The sequence below is a fragment of the Hordeum vulgare genome, chromosome 5H (genome assembly GCF_904849725.1).
Source record: "Hordeum vulgare subsp. vulgare chromosome 5H, MorexV3_pseudomolecules_assembly, whole genome shotgun sequence".
Lineage (NCBI taxonomy): Eukaryota > Viridiplantae > Streptophyta > Magnoliopsida > Poales > Poaceae > Hordeum > Hordeum vulgare.
This window is the reverse complement of record NC_058522.1, coordinates 145,012,311-145,038,381: the sequence shown is the minus strand read 5'-3', so window position 1 is coordinate 145,038,381 and position 26,071 is coordinate 145,012,311. Positions and strand designations below refer to the sequence as shown.

The 26,071-nt window shown below is 47.0% G+C and overlaps 1 protein-coding gene across 1 annotated transcript; it reads right to left on the bottom strand.

The window, feature by feature from the left end:
* Positions 1–12,329: 12,329 nt before the first annotated feature.
* LOC123396430 lies at positions 12,330–24,970 on the bottom strand. The gene is made up of 4 exons (XM_045091370.1): positions 24,876–24,970; positions 24,328–24,583; positions 17,236–17,392; positions 12,330–12,503 (listed from the first exon to the last, which is right to left on the bottom strand). Exons 1-4 carry the CDS (start codon positions 24,968–24,970, stop codon positions 12,457–12,459), a joined length of 555 nt encoding a protein of 184 aa, XP_044947305.1. The 3' UTR covers positions 12,330–12,456.
* Between the last annotated feature and the right edge of the window lie 1,101 nt (positions 24,971–26,071).

Below are 26,071 nucleotides of genomic sequence, written 5' to 3'. Positions count from 1 at the left end.
AGACCTATCATGGTGATGTCCATCTACGAGAGGGGATGAGTGATCTACGTACCCTAGTAGACCGTACAGCAGAAGCGTTAGAGAACGCGGTTGATGTAGTGGAACGTCCTCACGTCCCTCGATCCGCCCCGCGAACAATCCCGCGATCAATCCCACGATCTAGTACCGAACGGACGGCACCTCCGCGTTCAGCACACGTACAGCTCGACGATGATCTTGGCCTTCTTGATCCAGCAAGAGAGACGGAGAGGTAGAAGAGTTCTCCGGCAGCGTGATGGCGCTCCGGAGGTTGGTGATGACCTTGTCTCAGCAGGGCTCCGCCCGAGCTCCGCAGAAACGCGATCTAGAGGAAAAACCGTGGAGGTATGTGGTCGGGCTGCCGTGGAAAAGTCGTCTCAAATCAGCCCTAAAACCTCCGTATATATAGATGGGAGGGAGGGGGCCTTGCCTTGGGGCTCAAGGAGCCCCAAGGGGGTCGGCCGAGTCCAAGGGGGAGGACTCTCCCCCCCCCCCAAACCGAGTTGGACTAGGTTTGGTGGGAGGGAGTCCTCCTCCCTTCCCACCTCCCTTTTTTTTTCCTCTTGATTTTTCTTCTCTTGGCGCATAGACCACTTGTGGGCTGTCCCACCAGCCCACTAAGGGCTGGTGTGTCTCCCCCAAGGCCTATGGGCTTCCCCGGGGTGGGTTGCCCCCCCCCCCCCCCGGTGAACTCCCGGAACCCATTCGTCGTTCCCGGTACATTCCCGGTAACTCCGAAAACCTTCCGGTAATCAAATGAGGTCATCCTATATATCAATCTTCGTTTCCGGACCATTCCGGAAACCCTCGTGACGTCCGTGATCTCATCCGGGACTCCGAACAACATTCGGTAACCAACCATATAACTCAAATACGCATAAAACAACGTCGAACCTTAAGTGTGCAGACCCTGCGGGTTCGAGAACTATGTAGACATGACCCGAGAGACTCCTCGGTCAATATCCAATAGCGGGACCTGGATGCCCATATTGGATCCTACATATTCTACGAAGATCTTATCGTTTGAACCTCAGTGCCAAGGATTCGTATAATCCCGTATGTCATTCCCTTTGTCCTTCGGTATGTTGCTTACCCGAGATTCGATCGTCAGTATCCGCATACCTATTTCAATCTCGTTTACCGGCAAGTCTCTTTACTCGTTCCGTAATACAAGATCCCGCAACTTACACTAAGTTACATTGCTTGCAAGGCTTGTGTGTGATGTTGTATTACCGAGTGGGCCCCCGAGATACCTCTCCGTCACACGGAGTGACAAATCCCAGTCTTGATCCATACTAACTCAACTAACACCTTCGGAGATACCTGTAGAGCATCTTTATAGTCACCCAGTTACGTTGCGACGTTTGATACACACAAAGCATTCCTCCGGTGTCAGTGAGTTATATGATCTCATGGTCATAGGAATAAATACTTGACACGCAGAAAACAGTAGAAACAAAATGACACGATCAACATGCTACGTCTATTAGTTTGGGTCTAGTCCATCACGTGATTCTCCCAATGACGTGATCCAGTTATCAAGCAACAACATCTTGTTCATAATCAGAAGACACTGACTATCATCGATCAACTGGCTAGCCAACTAGAGGCATGCTAGGGACGGTGTTTTGTCTATGTATCCACACATGTAAATGAGTCTTCATTCAATACAATTATAGCATGGATAATAAACTATTATCTTGATACAGGAATTATAATAATAACTATATTTATTATTGCCTCTAGGGCATAATTCCAACGGTCTCCCACTTGCACTAGAGTCAATAATCCAGCCCTCACATCACCATGTGAATTACATTGTAATAAATCTAACACCCATACAGTTCTGGTGTCGATCATGTTTTGGCTGTGGAAGAGGTTTAGTCAGCGGGTCTGCTACATTCAGATCCGTGTGCACCTTGCATATATTTACGTCCTCTTCCTCGACGTAGTCGCGGATGAGGTTGAAGCGTCGTTTGATGTGTCTGGTTTTCTTGTGAAACCGTGGTTCCTTTGCTAAGGCAATGGCACCATTGTTGTCACAGAACAAGGTTATTGGATTCAGTGCGCTTGGCACCACTCCAACATCCGTCATGAACTGCTTCATCCAGACACCCTCCTTAGCCGCCTCCGAGGCAGCCATGTACTCCGCTTCACATGTAGAATCTGCTACGGCGCTTTGCTTGGAACTGCACCAGCTTACTGCACCCCCATTAAGAATAAATACGTATCCGGTTTGCGACTTAGAGTCGTCCGGATCTGTGTCAAAGCTTGCATCGACGTAACCTTTTACGGCGAGCTCTTCGTCACCTCCATACACGAGAAACATCTCCTTAGTCATTTTCAGGTACTTCAGGATATTCTTGACCGCTGTCCAGTGATCCACTCCTGGATTACTCTGGAACCTACCTGCCATACTTATGGCCAGGTTAACATCCGGTCTAGTGCACAGCATCGCATACATGATAGAACCTATGGCTGAAGCATAGGGGACGGAGCGCATATGCTCTCTATCTTCATCAGTTGCTGGGCACTGAGTCTTACTCAATCTCGTACCTTGTAAAACTGGCAAGAACCCTTTCTTGGACTGTTCCATTTTGAACCTCTTCAAAACTTTATCAAGGTATGTGCTTTGTGAAAGTCCTATCAGGCGTTTTGATCTATCCCTATAGATCTTAATGCCTAGAATGTAAGCAGCTTCTCCTAGGTCCTTCATAGAGAAACTTTTATTCAAGTAACCTTTTATGCTCTCCAAAAGCTCTACGTTGTTTCCAATCAGTAATATGTCATCCACATATAATATTAGAAACGCCACAGAGCTCCCACTCACTTTCTTGTAAATACAAGATTCTCCAACCACTTGTATAAACCCAAATGCTTTGATCACCTCATCAAAGCGTTTGTTCCAACTCCGAGATGCTTGCACCAGTCCATAAATGGATCGCTGGAGCTTGCACACCTTGTCAGCATTTTTAGGATCGACAAAACCTTCGGGTTGCATCATATACAACTCTTCCTTAAGGAAACCGTTAAGGAACGCCGTTTTGACATCCATCTGCCAGATTTCATAATCGAAAAATGCAGCTATTGCTAACATGATTCTGACGGACTTAAGCATCGCTACGGGTGAGAAAGTCTCATCGTAGTCAACTCCTGGAACTTGTGAAAAACCCTTTTCCACAAATCGAGCTTTATAAACGGTCACATTACCGTCAGCGTCCGTCTTCTTCTTAAAGATCCATTTGTTCTGAATAGCCTTGCGGCCCTCAGGTAGTATCTCCAAAGTCCACACTTTGTTCTCATACATGGATCCTATCTCGGATTTCATGGCTTCTAGCCATTTGTTGGAATCTGGGCCCACCATTGCTTCTTCATAATTTGCAGGTTCATTGTTATCTAACAACATGATTGATAAGACGGGATTACCATACCACTCTGGAGCAGCGCGTGATCTCGTCGACCTGCGTGGTTCAACAGAAACTTGAACTGGAGTTTCATGATCATCATCATTAACTTCCTCCTCAACCGGCGTCACAACGACAGAGGTTTCCCCTTGCCCTGCGCCACCATCCAGAGGGATGAGAGGTTCGACAACCTCGTCAAGTTCTATCTTCCTCCCACTCAATTCTCTCAAGAGAAACTCCTTCTCGAGAAAAGCTCCGTTTTTAGCAACAAACACTTTGCCCTCGGATTTGAGATAGAAGGTGTACCCAACTGTCTCTTTTGGGTAACCTATGAAGACGCACTTTTCCGCTTTGGGTTCCAGCTTTTCAGGCTGAAGCTTTTTGACATAAGCATCACATCCCCAAACTTTAAGAAACGACAACTTTGGCCTTTTGTCATACCACAGTTCGTATGGTGTTGTCTCAACGGATTTTGATGGTGCCCTATTTAAAGTGAATGCAGTTGTTTCTAATGCATAACCCCAAAATGATAACGGCAAATCAGTAAGAGACATCATAGATCGCACCATCTCTAACAAAGTACGATTACGACGTTCGGACACACCATTACGCTGTGGTGTTCCAGGCGGTGTTAACTGCGAAACAATTCCACATTGTCTTAAGCGAGCACCAAACTCGAAACTCAGATATTCACCCCCACGATCAGACCGTAGGAACTTGATCTTCTTGTTACAATGATTTTCCACTTCACTCTGAAATTGCTTGAACTTTTCAAATGTTTCAGACTTGTGCTTCATCAAGTAGACATAACCATATCTACTTAAATCGTCAGTGAAGGTGAGAAAATAACGATATCCGCCGCGTGCCTCTACGGTCATTGGACCACACACATCGGTATGTACGATTTCCAACAAGTCACTTGCACGCTCCATTGTTCCGGAGAACGGAGTCTTAGTCATCTTGCCCATGAGGCATGGTTCGCACGTGTCAAGTGAATCAAAGTCAAGTGACTCCAAAAGTCCATCAGCATGGAGTTTCTTCATGCGCTTTACACCAATATGACCCAAGCGGCAGTGCCACAAAAATATGGCGCTATCATTGTTTACTCTAACTCTTTTGGTCTCAATGTTATGTATATGCGTATCGCTATCAAGATTCAATATGAACAATCCTCTCACATTCGGTGCATGACCATAAAAGATGTTACTCATAGAAATAGAACAACCATTATTCTCAGACTTAAAAGAGTAACCGTCTCGCAATAAACAAGATCCAGATATAATGTTCATGCTCAACGCAGGCACTAAATAACAACGATTTAAGTTCATCACTAATCCCGATGGTAGCTGAAGTGACACTGTGCCGACGGCGATTGCATCAACCTTGGAACCATTTCCTACGCGCATCGTCACTTCGTCTTTTGCCAGCCTTCGTCTATTCCGCAGTTCCTGCTTCGAGTTGCAAATGTGAGCAACAGAACCGGTATCGAATACCCAGGCACTACTACGAGAGCCGGTTAAGTACACATCAATAACATGTATATCAAATATACCTGATTTTTCTTTGCCCGCCTTCTTATCTGCCAGATACTTGGGGCAATTGCGCTTCCAGTGACCCATACCCTTGCAATAGAAGCACTCTGTTTCAGGCTTAGGTCCAGCTTTGGGTTTCTTCGGCGGATTGGCAACAGGCTTGCCGCTCTTCTTCGAATTGCCCTTCCTGCCTTTGCCGTTTCTCTTGAAACTAGTGGTCTTGCTCACCATCAACACTTGATGCTCTTTACGGAGTTCAGACTCTGCGACTTTCAGCATCGCAAACAACTCGCCGGGAGACTTGTTCATCCCTTGCATGTTGTAGTTCAACACAAAGCCTTTATAGCTTGGCGGCAGTGATTGAAGGATTCTGTCAGTGATAGCTTCTTGCGGGAGTTCAATCCCCAGCTCAGCTAGACGGTTTGAGTACCCAGACATTTTGAGCACATGTTCACTGACAGACGAGTTTTCCTCCATCTTGCAAGCATAGAATTTATCGAAGGTCTCATACCTCTCGATCCGGGCGTTCTTCTGAAAGATAAACTCCAACTCCTGGAACATCTCAAATGCTCCATGACGCTCAAAGCGACGTTGAAGTCCCGGTTCTAAGCCATACAAGACTGCACATTGAACTATTGAGTAGTCCTCCTTACGTGCTAGCCAAGCGTTCTTAACATCCTGATCAGCCGTAGCGGGTGGTTCATCTCCTAGCGCAGCATTAAGGGCATAATCCTTCTTCCCAGCTTGTAAGATTAGCTTAAGATTACGAGCCCAGTCTACAAAGTTGCTTCCATCATCTTTCAACTTAGCTTTCTCTAGGAACGTATTAAAATTCAGGATGACTGTTGCGTGAGCCATGATCTACAACACAAATATATTCAAAGTGGACTTAGACTATGTTCAAGATAATTAGAGTTCAACTTAATCAAATTATATGCTAAACTCCCACTCAAAAAGTACATCTCTCTAGTCATTTGAGTGGTTCATGATCCACTTACACTATCCCAAGTCCGATCATCACGTGAGTCGAGTATAGTTTCAGTGGTAAGCATCCCTATGCTAATCATATCAACTATATGATTCATGATCGACCTTTCGGTCTCATGTGTTCCGAGGCCATGTCTGCACATGCTAGGCTCGTCAAGCTGAACCCGAGTGTTCCGCGTGCGCAACTGTTTTGCACCCATTGTATGTGAATGTTGAGTCTATCACACCCGATCATCACGTGGTGTCTCGAAACGACGAACTGTAGCAACGGTGCACAGTCGGGGAGAACACAATTTCGTCTTGAAATTTTAGTGAGAGATCACCTCATAATGCTACCGTCGTTCTAAGCAAAATAAGGTGCATAAAAGGATTAACATCACATGCAATTCATAAGTGACATGATATGGCCATCATCACGTGCTTCTTGATCTCCATCACCAAAGCACCGGCACGATCTTCTTGTCACCGGCGCCACACCATGATCATCCATCAACGTGTTGCCATCGGGGTTGTCGTGCTACTTATGCTATTACTACTAAAGCTACATCCTAGCAAAATAGTAAACGCATCTGCAAGCACAAACGTTAGTATAAAGACAACCCTATGGCTCCTGCCGGTTGCCGTACCATCGACGTGCAAGTCGATATTTCTATTACAACATGATCATCTCATACATCCAATATATCACATCACATTGTTGGCCATATCACATCACAATCATACCCTGCAAAAACAAGTTAGACGTCCTCTAATTTTGTTGTTGCATGTTTTACGTGGTGACCAAGGGTATCTAGTAGGATCGCATCTTACTTACGCAAACACCACAACGGAGATATATCAGTTGCTATTTAACCTCATCCAAGGACCTCCTCGGTCAAATCCGATTCAACTAAAGTTGGAGAAACCGTCACTTGCCAGTCATCTTTGAGCAAAGGGGGTTACTCGTAACGATGAAACCAGTCTCTCGTAAGCGTACGAGTAATGTCGGTCCAAGCCGCTTCAATCCAACAATACCGCGGAATCAAGAAAAGACTAAGGAGGGCAGCAAAACGCACATCACCGCCCACAAAAACTTTTGTGTTCTACTCGAGAAGACATCTACGCATAAACCTAGCTCATGATGCCACTGTTGGGGAACGTCGCATGGGAAACAAAAATTTTCCTACGCGCACGAAGACCTATCATGGTGATGTCCATCTACGAGAGGGGATGAGTGATCTACGTACCCTTGTAGACAATACAGCAGAAGCGTTAGAGAACGCGGTTGATGTAGTGGAACGTCCTCACGTCCCTCGATCCGCCCCGCGAACAATCCCGCGATCAGTCCCACGATCTAGTACCGAACGGACGGCACCTCCGCGTTCAGCACACGTACAGCTCGACGATGATCTCGGCCTTCTTGATCCAGCAAGAGAGACGGAGAGGTAGAAGAGTTCTCCGGCAGCGTGACGGCGCTCCGGAGGTTGGTGATGACCTTGTCTCAGCAGGGCTCCGCCCGAGCTCCGCAGAAACGCGATCTAGAGGAAAAACCGTGGAGGTATGTGGTCGGGCTGCCGTGGAAAAGTCGTCTCAAATCAGCCCTAAAACCTCTGTATATATAGATGGGAGGGAGGGAGCCTTGCCTTGGGGCTCAAGGAGCCCCAAGGGGGTCGGCCGAGTCCAAGGGGGAGGACTCTCCCCCCCCCCCAAACCGAGTTGGACTAGGTTTGGTGGGAGGGAGTCCTCCTCCCTTCCCACCTCCTCCCTTTTTTTTTCTTTTCCTCTTGATTTTTCTTCTCTTGGCGCATAGACCACTTGTGGGCTGTCCCACCAGCCCACTAAGGGCTGGTGTGTCTCCCCCAAGGCCTATGGGCTTCCCCGGGGTGGGTTGCCCCGCCCCCCCCCCCCCCCCCCCGGTGAACTCCCGGAACCCATTCGTCATTCCCGGTACATTCCCGGTAACTCCGAAAACCTTCCGGTAATCAAATGAGGTCATCCTATATATCAATATTCGTTTCCGGACCATTCCGGAAACCCTCGTGACGTCCGTGATCTCATCCGGGACTCCGAACAAAATTCGGTAACCAACCATATAACTCAAATACGCATAAAACAACGTCGAACCTTAAGTGTGCAGACCCTGCGGGTTCGAGAACTATGTAGACATGACCCGAGAGACTCCTCGGTCAATATCCAATAGCGGGACCTGGATGCCCATATTGGATCCTACATATTCTACGAAGATCTTATCGTTTGAACCTCAGTGCCAAGGATTCGTATAATCCCGTATGTCATTCCCTTTGTCCTTCGGTATGTTACTTACCCGAGATTCGATCGTCAGTATCCGCATACCTATTTCAATCTCGTTTACCGGCAAGTCTCTTTACTCGTTCCGTAATACAAGATCCCGCAACTTACACTAAGTTACATTGCTTGCAAGGCTTGTGTGTGATGTTGTATTACCGAGTGGGCCCCCGAGATACCTCTCCGTCACACGGAGTGACAAATCCCAGTCTTGATCCATACTAACTCACCTAACACCTTCGGAGATACCTGTAGAGCATCTTTATAGTCACCCAGTTACGTTGCGACGTTTGATACACACAAAGCATTCCTCCGGTGTCAGTGAGTTATATGATCTCATGGTCATAGGAATAAATACTTGACATGCAGAAAACAGTAGAAACAAAATGACACGATCAACATGCTACGTCTATTAGTTTGGGTCTAGTCCATCACGTGATTCTCCCAATGACGTGATCCAGTTATCAAGCAACAACATCTTGTTCATAATCAGAAGACACTGACTATCATCGATCAACTGGCTAGCCAACTAGAGGCATGCTAGGGACGGTGTTTTGTCTATGTATCCACACATGTAAATGAGTCTTCATTCAATACAATTATAGCATGGATAATAAACTATTATCTTGATACAGGAATTATAATAATAACTATATTTATTATTGCCTCTAGGGCATAATTCCAACACTAGAGTAGTCTCGTGAGCTAACTTAAGAATTTTTAATTCTTGAGTTAGTCGATCAATCTCTTTCTTATCGTCATCATTCAATTTCTCTTGACTAGCATGATAATTAGCAAGTTCATTTTTAAGTGCAATCACTAGTTTTATCTAGAAGCAAATCATCTTCTCCTAACAAGTCGTCCTCATCACTATTGAAATCAAGATACTCGGGGTGTGATACCTTGGGGCCTTTAGCCATGAAGCAGTTTACGACTCCCTCATTTGGTGAATCAAATAAGTTGTAGGAGTTGGAGGAAACAAGTGCAATATCGACAACACCTTCATCTTGACTATAGTCGGAGTGGGAGTGATAGCTTCTCTCGGAGTGGTGATCAGATTCGGAGCCAGAAATCCATTCACCAACATGAGCTTGATGTCTTCTTCTTGAAATGCTCTTGGTGTATTTGTCCTTCTTCTCTGATTCCTTGCATCTCCGTGAGTGTCTTCGTTCATAGTGATCTTCTCTACTCCTTCTCTCTCTGCAAGGTGACTCATCTCTTGAGCTTCGACTTCGAGGTGACTCTTCTCTTCTTTTGTAGGGAGCCGAGCACTCATTTGAGTAGTGTTCGGGTTTCCCGCAATTGTAGCAGTTTCGGTCATGACTGGACGAACGCTTCTCATCATGTCTTGAACTTGAGCTTCTATCTTTGCCTCTACTCTTGTAGAACTTGTTGAATTTTCTGACCATGAGGCTTATCTCTTGATCAGTGATAAGAATGTCTTTTAAAGTAGCGGGCGCATCGCATGAAGCTTTATAAGCACCACTTGACTTGTTGTGCAGCTCATCTTTGTCTTTGAGTGACATCTCATGAGCAACAATCCTACCAGTGACATCAGTTGGCTTGAAATCTTTGTAATTTGGCATCATTTGGATCAATGTGCACACTGTGTGATACTTGCCATCAAGAGCTCTAAGTATCTTCTTGATGATGAATTTGTGGGTCATCTCTTCGCTTCCTAAGCCGGCAATCTCATTGGTGATGAGAGCTAGCCTAGAGTACATTTCAGCGACTCCTTCACCATCCTTCATCTTGAACTTGTTAAGTTGACTTTGAAGCACGTCCAACTTAGATTCTCTGACGGAATGAGTACCTTCGTGCATATCAACCAAAGTATCCCAAATCTCTTTTGCATTCTCAAGATGACTGATTTTGTTGAATTCTTCGGGGCAAAGGCAGTTGAAGATGATATCGCACGCTTGAGCGTTAAGTTGCAACATCTTCAATTCATCAGCTGCCGCATCACCATCTGGTTCATGCCCTTCTCCAAAGAAGTTACCTTGCACACCAACACGAATAATAGCCCAAACATGAGGATTAAAGCCAAGAATGTGCATCTTCATTTTACGCTTCCAACTAGCAAAATTAGTGCCATTGGAGTAAGGACCTCTATGATGAAAATTTCCCTCACTAGATGTCGTACTCTCCTAGGTTGCTAAACCAATGAAATGGAGACCAAAGCTCTGATACCACTTATAGGATCGAAAGTATATCTAGAGGGGTGATTAGACTACTTGACAAGATAAAATTTTTGCATTTTCCCAATTTTACTTGAGAGGCAACTACGGCAGTTATGACAAGTCAAATACACCCTACACATGCAGTTCTAATAGTATTGCAGCGGAAAGAAAACATGCAAGTGCAAATAGAGGAGTAAGGAAGGGAGATCAAACGCATAAGGTTGACACGATGATTTTTGGCATGGTTTCGATAGGTGGCGCTAACGTACGTCCATGTTAGTGGAGACTTCAACCCACAGAGGGTAACGGCTGCGAGAGTCCACGGAGGGCTCCACCCACGGAGGGTCCACAAAGAAGCGGCCTTGTCTATCCCGCTACGGCTTCCGTCCATGGAGGACTAGCCTTACTCACGGTAGATCTTCACAAAGTAGGCGATCTCCTTGCCCTTACAAACATCTTGGTTCAACTCCATAACACGAAGTAGGAGGCTCCCAAGCGACACCTAATCAATCTAGGAGGCACCACCCTCCAAAAGGTAATATATGGGGTAGATCAATGAACTCCTTGCTCTTGTGCTTCTAAAGATAGTCTTCTCAACACAAACCTCTTTCTCACAGAATATGCATGGGTAGGAGAGATTGATTTTGTGGAAAGCAATTTGGAGAGGCCAGAGATCAAGTTTCAAATGATTGGATTGGAATATCTCTCAACACATGAGTAGGTGGTTCTCTGTCGGAAAATGGATCTGCAAATGAAGTGTGTGTTCTGAGTGCTCCTTCCACGAATGAGAGGTGGGTGAAGGGCTATATATAGGCAGGAGCCAAAATTCAACGGTTACATACAAAAAAGCAAACTCGGTGACACCGAAGGGGGCAACTCGGTGGTACCGATTAGCACTAAAGTGGTGAACTTTTGAATCTCGATGAAACCGATACATAGAACCCGGTGGCACCAAAAAGGTGACTAATGGACAGATGGCCAAACTCGGTGGCACCGATACTCAAACTCGAAAATTCTGATTTTGTGTATCTTGACAAGAGAATGTTGGTCACACTAAACTCGGTAGCACTGATGCAGTTTCGGTTGCACCGATTTGGTGAGAATGGCTAGGGTTCTGTCTTACGTTCAAACTCGGTGGGTCCGATGTGGCAATGTTGGTGACACCGAATTTGTGAATGTGAAACTTGACAAAGTGGATATGTTGAAAAAATGACTGGGTGTTTTGATGGCTAGCTTTAAGCATTTGAGCAATCAGTTCATTTTACTAGCTCACCCCCCTTTTAATAGTATTGGCTACCCCTTTTAATAGTATTGGCTTTTTTATGGACTCAAAAGTGATTTCTCATAAATACAAAACGAAGAGTCTTCTAGCTTAAAACTTGAGCCAATATTATTCTTTTCTTACATCCAGGGACATCTCCACATAAACCTTAAGCCATAACGTCTTTTGAATTTTTCTAAAATATACTTGAAAAACACATTAGTCTAATGATGCATATGTTATAATCAATTATTAAAACCATCCTAGAAGCAATTATGCTTTCACACGCCCAATAAACAATTGACAAAAAGTTAAAACACCGCCACACAACTCTTATCTGATTCTTCGGTCTACCTTGCCCATCGGGGGACATTTTTGGCTTCCGGGGTGGGGTAGATAACAGATCTTCATATTATTTTAGATTTTCTTATACTTGTACTACGAGTCCTTGTAATACATATTTTTAGGGGACTTGTAATACATATTTGACCCGTGGGTTAATACGGATAAGTAACTCATCTAAGAGTCATCACAAAGAAAAGAAAAGAAATTGCTACCATGGATATTTGAAGTTTATATAATTTTAAAGTTTCAACTTATGCACCATTCATTTTCTAGTTTAGAGTTTAGACTAGTTTCTTAGTAACACAAGGCAACCACGACCGCACAAGATTTAAATCTCACATAACATCATCGGGGTCAAAGTTTGCTACAGAGTACAGATATGACATTGCCTCCCAAACACATGGATAATAAATCTCTGATAACAATAGTCTTGTTTTAGCTCGATATTAAGCCATCCCACCGCTAGTAGCCGTCCTGATAATCTGAAACAAGGCTGCAAAGAACCAATTGTGCAGGAAGTCAGATTTCCCTTTGTTTATTTAGAACATTAGCATCTCATATTAGTAAAGACAGGCACGATACTGAAAGGGTAAATCAGGTGCAGTTTCCATTTCCCTTGGTAATATACTCCATATGCTAAAAGTTATATAAAAATCAGATAATAAGACAGCACCCCACAATACATAGTGAAATACTATTACTGCTTTTTCGTACACGGCACATGGGTTGCAATGAGATCCTTAGACAGAATCTCTACTACCTGGGAGCTATTAATGCGAAAGGCAAAGTAAGAGCAAAAACAATGCTTCAATGATACACCAAAATACATTTTATTTCACCTCTGCCTGGGTGCACAGAATCAAATAGCGGTAAGTTTCTCATGACAGCGGGACTGCTGTCATATCGAGATTTAACGTTCCAGGTTTAGCTACGCCAATCGAATCAAGTACTCAAAGGGCTTGACCTCCTCCTCCTGAGTCTTGTAACAGTGGCAATGGATCCTTCAGCGATTGCTAATCGGAGCAGATGCGGTGGCGAAACTTGATTTCGAGTTGGGCTCGTAATTTTGTTGAGGATGGAAAATGGAAGGAGTGGGGCTCGTAATTTCACTGAGAATAAAAAAATGAGCGAAGGAGGGTATGATGCCCTTACTCTAAAACATTACATGGTCTTCAATCTGAAATCGGAGCTTCATAACCTCAACCAAGCTAGACCAAAACCAAATTAGAGACTAATTACAACCAACCCTTAATCAGATAAGCGAATTAGACTACTAATGGGAGCCCTCTTAAAAGAATTTGAAAGACTAATTAGTCCTCTCTTATGAACACACCAACCCTAGGCAAGTGGAGAACTCACTTGGAAAGCTTCTTGATGTCTTCAGCAAATACTGGTTGTCCATTATAGAGCTACAAATGCTGGTCATGAATTTGCCAGCCTAGAGATGGAAACAACTGATCCCAGGTAGGTCCAACAAGATAGTCATTCCCCTTCTTGAATCATTTCAAGTTTCACTGCAGACTTTTCTCTGAATTCATTTGCATTTCACTTTTCAGGCCGTCACTCTGCATCCACAACTCCAAAATGACAAGTAGCGGCGTCGTCCCGATCTGCCAGCTCCGACCTCCCCTGCTTCCTTCAAGTGCAGATCCAAGACCCGCTCGGCCTCCTCTCTCCCCTCCCTACAGAAGCCTCCGCACCATGGCGCCCCTCCCGCACGCTCGGCCTGTGTCTGCGGCAACACCAGCGTCGACTGTCGCCACCTCCGGGCCAGGCGCCGGCTCCAAACCCCAGCACCGCCGCCGCCGTCGTGCTCGCTGCGGCTGCTCTTGCCGCCGGCCGGTTCTCCCGATCTGGACACCCCTCGACATCCTCGTCCGCTGCTCGGTCCGTTTTGGATCAGGAGCAGCCTTCTCTGGGCCGTCTTGTCCTAGTTGGCGGCGGCTCCATGGAGGTGCCACCAGCAAAACCGGCTGCTCCAGCTCTACAGGCCGCTTCTGCCGCGGCAACTGGGGTGAGCTGATGAGGATGAAGATGTGGAGATGGAGCTGCAGAAGCCGCTGGCCTCGGCGAATGGCCCCCTTTCGGGTGCAGTCGAGCTTACCCGCGGCCGCACTCTGTGTTGTGGGCTTCCCCTGCTGATGAAGACGGCGATGAGGTGCTGGCCCCCCTGACGCCGCCAGCTGCCACCAAGGCCATCGACCCCGACTTCGCCGAGGTGTGCATGGGGCATGGGCCAGACACAAGAGGGGGGTGGCAGGAGGTGCTGCCGTGGCGCGGTCCGCAGCATCCGGCATCGTCGGCCCTGACATTGGCTGCTCGTCCCATTCCTAGGTGGCTTCATGGCAGATGCTGCAAATGCCTTGCTCCTGGGCACCGTGCGGCTATTTGCAGGGATCCCCTTCAGTGCTCCCGTTGTTTGGAGAACGGTCATCTTGCGCGTGGGTGCCGCAACCCCGGCGTCCACTCAGCTCGCTTGCCTTGTCATGCCACGCCATGGAACATCATCAAGCTCCGGCTTGTTGTGAAGGTTCGATGAAGTCCACCCTCCCCTCCGAGGCGCTTTGTCGTGGGTCTTGGGCGTCTGTCGTTTCTGGTATCATTGGCTCAGCTGCCTCGTCTGATATGGATCTACGCTCCACTTTATCAGATCAGTCCAAGCTGTTGCAAGTCTTGCTGGCGCGTGTTGGGAGTTTTCTGGAGCGGGCGGATGATGCTTTGGTCAAGCTCTCCCTCTGGCCGACTCCGTTGGCAACTGTTCTGACACCGCGTTCTCCTATTGTTTCGTGTGTTGGTTCCACGGAAGACATGAGGACAGAGCTCTTCGGTTGTTTCTCCCCTCGTGTTGGGGTCAGCTCTTCGTCATTGTCTGCCTTGCCCCTTGTGTCGACTACTGCTGTGGGCGAGGCCATCGCCATGGTCGGCGCCGCTGTGCTGCAGATCATGCCCGAGCTTCAACAACTATGTGTGAGACCTGCTTCTCCTCTTTCTGTGGAGCATATGGAGGTCGATTCGTTGGCGATCTCGTGTGAGGATCATGATTCTCCTATGTCATGTGAGCAACTGGAGGTGCCTGAGTCAATCGTGTCAATGGTTTCCGTGCGCGATGTTGTCGTGTCGGTGGTTTCTATGGCTGATGATGTTGAGGCGGTCAGTATGTTGGCGCCTGACCTTTTGGAGCCCAGCCAGCCACTCGCCTCTGTGGACCGCAAAGGTTCCGACGTTGTGGTCACCCACTCGCACGTGACCGTTGGGAAGGTGGTATTTGTGCGTGACAAGGTCGATGAGATTCTTTCACAGCTTGCTCAAGCGTTTGGAGGCGGTTTGTCCTGGATCTGGCAAGACCATTGTGGAAGAGACTCTCATCAAGGGCAAAAGTAAGAAGAATGGTGGCGCGGGGAAGGCGTTCACAGCTGCTTGATGGATGATCATCAGTCCCTTCGGTCTGACTTGTCTCTGAGGCTTGGTGGTGCCGTGGTCTTCGGCAAAGGTACTCCCGTTGGTTATGTGTTTGCAATGTAGCTGTGTAGAGGTTGGTGGTTGTTATGTGTTGGGTATGATTGTCGGGCTGATTGTGTGCTTATGGGGTTTCATGTTATGTGAGTTTTTCACCCGGTTTTTCATTAATTAACTGGGCAACTCTCTTCTGCTTAATTAATCGATGAGGCAAATCTTTTGCCTCCGTTTTGAAAAAAAATGAGCAAGTCAGAGACTAAGGGCCTGTTTGGGACTGCTCCGCTTCATTAATATCAATTCCGTTCCACCAAATTCACTTTGGAGCAGTTTCATACAGAAGTTGCAACTCTTCAAAGAGAATGTTTGGCTTTCATCTAGCTCCAGCTTCACAAATGAAAATTTTGGTGTAAAGAATCTATTTGATTGGTTGAGAGGGGAGAAACAAAGGGGTATCCACTTACTGGTAACAGTGGTGGGTAATTTTTTTCCAACTCCAGCTTCTACAATTTTATGAAGCGCCACCTAGAGAGCTTCACAAAATACAAGGAGTTGTATCTCAGATTTTAGTTTTTTTGTGAAGCGGTATATCGTGGAGCTATCCTGTTTGGGTTACATTTTCTAGAGAGGAGCTGATTTTTTGGAGCAGGGCAGTCCCAAACAGGCCCTAAGGGTGTGTTGGATCTCCTCCAGCTTCCCAAAACTCCACAAATCCAGCTTTTCATCTTAGCTTCTCACTCCACACAGCTAATCCTGTTCGTTCTGCACCTTGGCTGGCTTCTCCATCGCCACATTGGGCTCGCAGCGGTGGCTGGCCTGTCTAGCGCTAGTTGCGCCCGCTGGAACCAGTCCAAGTTGGGGTTAGCGGTAGGTTTTCCTCATGTCCTCATGTCACATACCAATTCGGGAAGGATGGTGAAACGTTTTCTTTCGTGGTGGCACTTCGGTAGTAAATATGTACAACTCTTGCTTTTCAGTTTCGTGGAGCTGGGCCAGTGGTGCTTCTCGTTTTCACACTGCAGGAGGGTCTAGCTTCTTGGATTTAGCTTCTTGGAGCTCAGACGTTCGGCCCAACTCCAAATAAGAAGTTTGTGGAGTTTGAAGTTGGAGAGAATCAGAACACGCCCTAACTCTATAAAGGACAGCCTGGGATGAATGGTGTCCTTTTGCAGCTCTAAAAACAAATGAGAAGGGAACTTCAAGAAATCAGGGGTACTTGTGGACTGGGTGGAGATGACAAGAGGGCTGCAAGAGTCAGTTAAGAGGTAGCAGGGGTTATTGAATGCTGCAAAGCATCGTGGAATAAGTGGACAAGCAAGAGTTTCTACCAGCTTGGACTGCTCATAGCTGAGACAGGATATCTTCTCTAGAGAATTTGCTAATATAGTACACCATGGCTTAGCTACAGCAACTGTGTCACTCAAGGTTGACAACCCAGACCTAAATTGGCAGTGGGGCAGAGAACACTGGGCTAGTGTGCTGACTGGTCCCTTTTGCCACTGTAGAGATGTTTCGAGCAATGGTGTATGTCTACCAGAACCAGTCGTAATGGGTTAGCATGTATGGAGGAAGAAAAGGTCCACCGAATAGGGTGTAACTCTTTTAAAGAGCCAGCATGCCGTCCATGTTCAACTCAGAGTTAACTCATTGTTTACAGTAGCTATCGAGACATAGAATATGGTGGATTTGTGCACAAACAAAAGACACAGCATAAGGATACCTGAAAGGATCAAACAGAAGGGAGATTAGAAAAGGTTATATAGGAAGCTCACATGATCCTATGACCACAAAGATGAAGAATCCAAGCACGATAGGTCCGACAGGATAGTCATTCCCCTTCTTCACAGTAGTTTCAGGCACTGAGCCCCTCTTTGTGATGTTCTTCTGAAACTTCGCACTCTTCCTGTCAGCAAGACGCCTTGAAGTAGTCTGCAAAGGAAATCAAACCAATTTAGTATACAGAACATAACAAAATGCCATGGACAAAGATAGAACAAACGCATTTAAATCCCTCAGACAAGATATATATTTTATTCTACGATAACACAATATAGACAAATAAAATATTTGGTTCCCCAAAAAAATTATTCTGATGCAGCTAGCATTAATCAGTTAAGACAAGGATCACAACTAAATCATGTGAAATTTAATTTTTCCTGACGTCCATGATAAATATTAATAATGGTATCAATTACTTAATGAGTATTTTGGAATTGTTCTACCAATAATGATGATTCGGAAATCTAACACATCATAGAATTTTGGTTCTCTCTAACCTAACTATTCAATTTTCACCTCACTGGTTGAAACTATTATTACCACAAATTAGCATCATTGGCTTGGCCAGCCTGACCAACTACCTCCACTTTTGTCGATAGCCTTTTATGCTTTCTTCTTTCAAAAAACGGAATGCGTCCATTCACAAGTAGAAAACAAAACAAGCATCGGAAGGGGGGAAAGCTACTTATTGGGGATTTCTCCCAAACTCTTAACATAACTAAAATAGTTAATTCTCGTTTGGACAAGCAGAACAAGCATATGGAATTGGTTCACTGGCTTGCTTGAAGAGCTTTACTTGCACCCCTAGTTACGCAGAAGTGCAAGCACAGAAGCGGATGACCGGACCTTACAAACATACTCAAAAAGGTATCTATATCAAAAGAGGCTTTCGCCCCGCTTTATATATAAAGCAACAACCATCAACAGCTCAATACAAACTCACGACAAAAACATACTGTGGTCTGTGCTCCAACCGACCTTAAAATGCTCATAGACAGCTCCTCCCCAAAATCAAACGGCTGTAGCTCAACAGCAAGGTCAGCCCTAACAAGTACTCCCTCCGTATCAAAATACAAGACGTTTTTTAGTGTCAATAAATGTCTTAAATTTTGATACAGAGGGAGTAGATGGTAACTACCAAAGCAGGGCATCAATTAGCAAGATCAATTTATTACAAATTAGTAACTGCAGCACAGCATGAGACATTCAGAAAGCAATGAGCTGTAGACTCAAGGCAAAAGCATCAAGAGCCACAAAGTACCCAGGCATGTCCAAGAACAAGAGTTAACAAACACAACGTTTAGCATTTAAAAGGTTGATCAACCATTATCCTTCAGACCGGCAAGGATTCATATTCAACAGGTTGCATACGCATTGGTACTAACATTTTTTTTCTAATTAAATCAACCTTAAATTTAACCCCAGCTTCTATTTCGCTTCCTAACAGTAAGCAACAAAGCCAACAAAAAAAAATCAATCCTTACAATGAGCATATTACGTAAAATACATGTTATATAATCATAGTACTGAAATGCTGAAGCTAAAAATCAATAATGCTAATTTCTTGAGCTTAATGGTTAATATCACAGGACTGGATACTGGACTAGTTTTTCAATAGACTACATATAGAGGCGGGAGTTCTGAGAAAGCACTTGCAGAAGACTCTGTTAAGAGTTATATTAGTGGTGTCTTTTGACCTTTTGTATTCTAGTCTCTTGGCATCCTCATGTAGCCTTTTGACATCCTCATGTATGTGTATGGTTTTGACTTCTTAATAAGATAAGTTGCACATTCATAACATGGTATCAGAGCATAGGTTCCTCTGTCGACGCCACAACTCGTCTTCGATCTGAATTTTTTTTCTGGATCCGATCTCGCGCTGCCGCTGCCGGCCGTTATTGTTCCTTCTCGCTGCTGCTCCCGGCTCCGCTGCTGCTGCCCCCTCCATCTTGGTTCCCGTTCAAGTTGTGCAACCCCCTGTCCAACTGCCCACGCCACCAGACCAACTCCAGCCACGAACCTCGCCGCTGGCCACCGGCCGCCAGTTTCTGGACGCCGGCCCTATACAACAGTCGCCGCCGGCAGCCGGCCCCGGCCTCGTCCGCTGTTCACCGGCCTCGGCTTCATAGGCCAGTCGCCGGTCCCGTCGACCAGTCGCCGCTGCTGGCTCCCGCTCGCACAAGCCAGTGTGTGTATCTGCTGCTGTTTCTCGTATGTACGAGCATGAAATTCTCTAGATCATGGGTTGTTTCCGGATCATGGATCGTGGATTTCAGTTTGGATTGATCTGCTGCTCCTATCCATTCTGGTCTTTGCTATTTCCAAAAAAAAAGAATTGAAGAAAAAACTTGAGACAGGAAAGGACAACCATGTCTGTCGCCATCTGCCAGGGGATATTCGACGGTGTTCCCTATGTTGATCCAGTCTCACACATACATCGTCGCTCGGTACTTGGTGCCCGTCCATCTGCGACGTTGTCTCCTGCGGCATCTTCGGCAGGTTGTGATGGTCACTATTCATTGACTCTTCTCGCGGCATTTGCCCGCGGTGGTGGTGCCTACTCTATACCGACTCCTCTCGCGGCTACCTCACGCGTCGGTGACCGCTCTACGTCGACTCCTCTCGTGGCTTCCGCGTACGACGGAGATCGCTCTACATCGACTCCCCAGTGGCTTCCACATGCGGTTCTACATCGACTCGCTACTCTCGATCGGCTCTACACGCGGCTTTCACGAATGGTGGTGGTTGCTCATTGTCAGCAGGTGTTTCTACCTCGACCTCTTCGGTCGTGTCCCTGTCTGCGCATGAGATTGCACAGCTGTGATGCATGCTTAATGCTTGGGATTCTTCACCGTCAGGTTCTGCGGTTTCCGTGGCTGACTCTTCTAGCACTGAGAAACCACCATCTACTCATTCAGGTACATCCCTGTGGATTCCCTTCGTCTTTTCATATGACTTATGATTCTTCCACTTTGACCCTCGTTCGACCTGTAGAGTCTCCGGTTCGTGTTCTTACGGCTGATGGCACTCCCCTTCCTGTAGCTAGTCGAGGCACTCTTAGCACTTCTTCATTTCATGTTCCCTCTGTCGCTCATGTTCCTCGACTTACCATGCAGCTCATATCTGGTGGTCAGATTGTTGACTCTAGTTGTAGGGTCATTCTCGACTTTGATTCGTGTTCTGTTCAGGATCGTCATACGAACGCTCTGCTTGGTGCTGGCCCTCGACGCTCTAATGGTCTCTGGGAGCTTGACTGGCTTCGTCTTCCCTCTGCTGCCACTGCCGCCAGTATCGCAACCCCTGTAGTTGCATCTATCAGCTCTTTTCAGTAGTGGCATCATTGTCTTGGCCATTTATGTGGTTCTCATCTCTCGTCTTTGGTTCATCACGATGTTCTGGGTCTGTCTCCGATAACGCTTCGTTGGATTGTTTGGGTTGTAGACTTGGTAAGCAGATTCAACCGCCCTACCCTCATAGTGAGTCGGTGTCCGAGCGTCCTTTTGATCTCGTTCACTCTGATGTTTGGGGTCCGGCTCCCTTCGCTTCGAAAGGGGGTCATCACTACTATATTATCTTTATAGATGATTTTTCTCGATACACTTGGATCTATTTCATGTCTTCTCGTAGTGAGGTCTTATTTATATAAAAAAAATTGCTGCCATGGTTCATACCCAGTTTTCCACTCCTATTCGTGTTTTTCGCACAGATTCAGCCGGTGAGTATATCTCTCATGCGTTACGAGGATTTCTTGCTGAGCAAGGTACTCTTACCCAGTTCTCTTGCCCAGGTGCTCATGCATCGTTACTTAGAATGGTGTGGCTGAGCGCAAGCATCATCACCTTCTTGAGACGACGCGTGCGATGATGATCGCCGCCTCTCTTCCGCCTCACTTTCGGGCTAAGGCTGTTACTACTTCCACCTATCTCATCAACATTCAGCCATCTACTGCTCTACATGGTGGTATTCCTCTCGACTGTCTTTGTGGTCATCCTCCTGATTATTCAGTACTTTGTTTGTTTGGTTGCGTTTGCTATATTTTGCTTGCCCCTCATGAACGCACCAAACCGACCGCTCAGTCTGTTGAGTGTGTCTTTCTTGGATACAGTGATGAGCATAAGGGCTATCGATGTTGGGATCATGTCGATCACCGGATGCGTATTTCCCGGGATGTGACTTTTGATGAGTCTCATCCCTTCTACCCACGTCCATCCTCCTCGGCTTTTTCAGTGGAGGACATCTCCTTCCTTACGTTTCCTGATACACCTCCCTTTGTGCCCGGTATTCCTATTCCTCGTCCTGCGATTGCAGTTCCGACGTCATCATCTCCTACAGATTCTTCTCCTCCCTCGTCGCATGACTCTCCACCTTCATCGCCGATACTTTCCCCTTCTCCATTTTCATCACCGATACATTCCCCGTCTCCACCTCTAGTGATTCCACCTCTTCCCTCCTTTCCTTTCCATTATATTCGTCGTCCACGTGTTGTGGATAAATCCACTAACGTGCCATCTACTTCTGGTGTGTCATCCTCCTCATCCCAGCCAACTTATGGTCTTCGGGCTCGACCTCGCCCGCCCCCGGACCGCTATTCTCCTAGTCGATATGGTCTTTCGGCTATACTTGAGCCTACCTCTTATCTCGATGTTGTTGTTCATCCTGAATGGTAATTTGCGATGGCGGAGGAGCTTACTGCTCTTGAGCGCACCGGCACGTGGCATATTGTTTCTCTTCCTCCCGGTGTTCGTCCCATCACTTGTAAGTGGGTCTACAAGGTTAAGATTCGCTCTGATGGTTCTCTTGAGAGTTACAAAGCTGGTCTTATGGCTCGTGGCTTCCAGCAGGATCATGGTCATGATTACGATGACACATTTGCTCCTGTGGCCCATATGACCACAATCCTCACTTCTCGTGGTGGCCTCTATTCGTCATTGGTCTAATTCTCATCTTGATGTTAAGAATGTCTTTCTTAACGGTGAGTTGCGTGAGGAGGTTTAGATGCAGCCACCACTCAGGTATTCTGTTCCTGATGGCTCGGTATGCCGTCTTCGTCGCTCTCTTTATGGCCTTAAGCAAGCCCCCCATGCCTGGTTTGAGCGTTTTGCCTCTGCAGTGACCGCCGCTGGTTTTTCAGCAAGTGCTCATGATCCAGCGCTATTTGTCCACCTTTCAGCCCGTGGACAGACTCTTCTTCTATATGTTGATGACATGATCATCACTGGTGACGACCCTGAGTACATTGCCTTTGTCAAGGCTCGTCTCGGTGAGCAGTTTCTTATGTCCGATCTTGGTCCTCTTTGTTACTTTCTTGGGATTGAGGTTTCCTCCACCTTTGCTGGCTTTTTTATTTCCCAAGAAAAGTATATCCAGGATCTTTTTACTCATACAGCTCTTAGTGGTGAGCGCACCGTTGAGACTCCTATGGACCTCAATGTTCACCTTCGTGCTTCTGATGGTGAGCCCTTGTCTGATCCGACACGTTATTGTCATCTTGTTGGGAGTTTTGTCTATCTCGCTGTCACTCATTCGGATATTTCCTACCATGTCCATATCTTGAGTCAATTTGTTTCTTATCCCACTTCGATACACTATAGTCACCTTCTTCGTGTTCTACGATATCTTCATGGCACGATCTCTCACAGACTCTTCTTTCCCCGCTCCAGCTCGTTACAGCTCCAGGCCTATTCAGATGCTACGGGGGCTAGTGATCCTACGGATCGCCGTTCACTTTCTGGTTACTGTATTTTTCTTGGTGGTTTTCTCGTTGCCTGGAAGACGAAGAAACTGACTGCAGTTTCCCGTTCAAGTGCAGAGGCTGAGTTGCGAGCTATGTCTCTTCCGAAGGCAGAGGTGACTTGGTTACTGCAGGATTTGGGTGTTTCTGTTACTACATCTACCACCCTCTTGTCAGACAATACAGATGCTATCAGTATTGCGCGGGATCCCGTGAAGCATGAACTTACCAAGCATATTGGTGTTGATGCTTCTTATGTGCGCGCTGCTGTGCAGGATCATGTTGTTGCTCTTCAATATGTGCCTTCCGAGTTACAACTAGCAGACTTCTTCACTTAGGCCTAGACTAGAGCACAACATGGATTTCACCTTTCCAAACTCAATGTTGTGGATCCACCATGAGTTTGAGAGGGGGGGGGGGGGTTAGAGTTATATATTGGTGGTGTCTTTTGATCTTTTGTATTCTAGTCTCTTGGCATCCTCCTGTAACCTTTTGGCATCCTCATGTATATATATATATATATATATATATATATATATATATATATATATATATATATATATATATATATGTTGGCTTTGACCTCTTAATAAGATAAGTTGCACATTCATAACAATCATTGGCAGATTTCAATAGTATATGTTAGATCACCATTTATTTTTCAGTCTTTGTACAGTTCAGATTTCAAAATCATTGGCATGGTTGAGTCTAACGGAGAAAAAAAAGGAGATTGGTGGGTGAAGAAAATAATCTCAAGAGTTATTTCAGTGGGCATTTAGTTAGAACGCGCATGTTCTCTTCACAATCCATTCCAATGGACTAGGCAACATTCATGCCAACGTATCAATGTCCAGCTTTGCAAGAAAACAGATTGTACAGGTGCCAGTGAACTAACTAGGGCTAAAATCTGTGCATTATTAATAAAAATAGTAAACCACCTACAGATCCACCATAATTTTACCATTATTTATCCATATCTGCGATCGAAAACTAACCTAAAGTATAAAAATCTATTATCTCTATCCAAGGTATAAATATATCCTAATTGAAACTCGCAGATCATCACAGCACAGAGCCACGCGGATCGATCACCGAAAACCGCAGCCAGAAATTCCCAAATCAACGCCCTGCTCATGCCCCGCCCCGGAAGCCAGATTTCGGTAGGTTCGATCAAAACATCCCCACCCCGAATCACATAGTACCAATCGAAATCGGTTGTTTATGATTGCATATCATATACCACAACTCCACAAGGGGAATATGAGAACCCGGCGCAAATCCTCAAGATGCGAGCAGAATGAGAAAATCGCACAGACCGCAGCGCGGAGAAGAAATAGATCTTTGATCTCCTTACCATCCTTGCTTGGCGGGGCAGGGGAGCTCGCCTGAGACGATGCAGGCAGCGGACGGCGTCCGCGGGATCGGGGCAAGTGCCGGAGAAGTGGGAGATGCCGGATGCGGGATCAAGGGCGAAAGACGGGGGGGTTTGTAAAAGGATCCCCTCACGACGAGCAAAGCTCCCGAAGCTTTCCTTTCTGGGCCTGCTGGATTGGACCCTACCGGCCCAAATGTACCGGCTGACGGCTTCAGTTTCTGTTTCCGGATATATACTGGTAATAACCGTCTGACCATCCAATTGCTTTATTTTCCTTATTACTTTTTTTCTTGCATTCTTGTTGGAATGCTACTCTTCTTTTGGCTAAGGCTATGACGTGCTCCTCTGCAACGGTATTATCCGATGAGAAAAGATGATGACTCTGGCGGCTCAAACCTAGCAGCCCTTTAAAACAGTATAGGGCATCTTCCATGCTTTCGTGGATAGGTGGGCTAATTTGCGGATACTAATGTCAAAGGCGACGATCCAACATTTCCTACATACATTTCATCACTGTTTGAACTAACCAGACGGTCACCTCGTACGCATGGCCACCCTGCCTTGCCATACTATTGTCGTCGTTCGTGTCGTTGTCATCGTCCCTCCAGCGGTGGAAGGGCATTCGAGGACCACGGCAGCCTTGTCCAGCGGGTACGTGTCAACCTTGAAGCGATCAAATGAATATGGGTGCCACACCTGCACTATATATAGGCATCCATTGCGGGACCAACACTTGGGCCCCGATGGACCCTAAAGCCCACGGTCTACTTGGTCACGATCCAAGTCCACCTCGGATCGCATCCGACCAGTGTCCTCGGATCCGACCTTGTAGGTTTTTTCCCTTAAGCGTGCGACCCTTTGGATTCTGGTTCACTTGGTCGCGAGTCAGATCACATTTGGCTCGGCTAGTCGGTAGAGGCCTCTAGCATAGCGTGCCGACTCCAAGTGTCTAGTGAAGCAGGTTACACTACTGGAATTCATAATTTTGCCGCCTGCCTTGCCTTTGCCATCTGCTGACGCATGGCAAAGGTACTCTTTGCCGTCAGCTGTCACAGTGCTGACGGCAAAGAGGTGGCTGATGGGAAAGGTTTAATTTGCAGTCGGCCACCTCTTTGTCGTCCGCTGGCGGACGACAAAGGAGACCTATGCGGACGGCAAAGAGAGGGTAGACGGCAAGCCCCCCCAAACGGCCGAAACCCCATCCCCACCCTCCCCGCCCCTTTGTCGTCCGCCACCCTCCCTTTGCAGACGGCAAAGGGGGCATGGCCCTAACGGCTCCGGCGCCTCTAACGGCTCCCACCCCACACTCAATCCATGCCCGACTACCCCCTCTCTCTCGCGCGCGCCGTCGTCTGCCCACCCCGCCGCCGTCGTAGCTCCCCTCCCCAGCCACCCCGCGCCGTCGTAGCTCCCCTCCCCAGCCACCCCGCGCCGCCGTAGCTCCCCTCCCCAGCCACCCCGCGCCGCCCCCCTCCCGGCCGCCGCCCCCTCCCACCTCCCTCCCGACCGCCACCCACCTCCCTTCCGGCCGCCACCCCCCTCCCACCTCCCTCCCGGACACCGCCGCCCCCTCCCACCTGCCTCCCGGCCACCGCCCCCCTCCCCCTCCCTCCCGGCCGCCGCCCCCATCCCACCTCCCTCCCGGTCGCCGCCCCAGCCTCACCTCCCCTGTGCCGGCGACCCCGACGCCCTCCCCTCCGGTACGGTTTTTATAAACAAAATT

Excerpts from the sequence above, each read along its gene's own strand:
- LOC123396430 (XM_045091370.1), bottom strand. The coding sequence starts at position 24,970 with ATGCCCTTCCACCGCTGGAGGGACGATGACAACGACACGAACGACGAC. Across the intron at positions 24,584-24,875 it reads GCGTACGAGGTGACCGTCTG|TATATATCCGGAAACAGAAA; the intron begins GTTAGTTCAAAC and ends GGTTATTACCAG. Across the intron at positions 17,393-24,327 it reads TGCCCCGCCAAGCAAGGATG|ACTACTTCAAGGCGTCTTGC; the intron begins GTAAGGAGATCA and ends TTTCCTTTGCAG.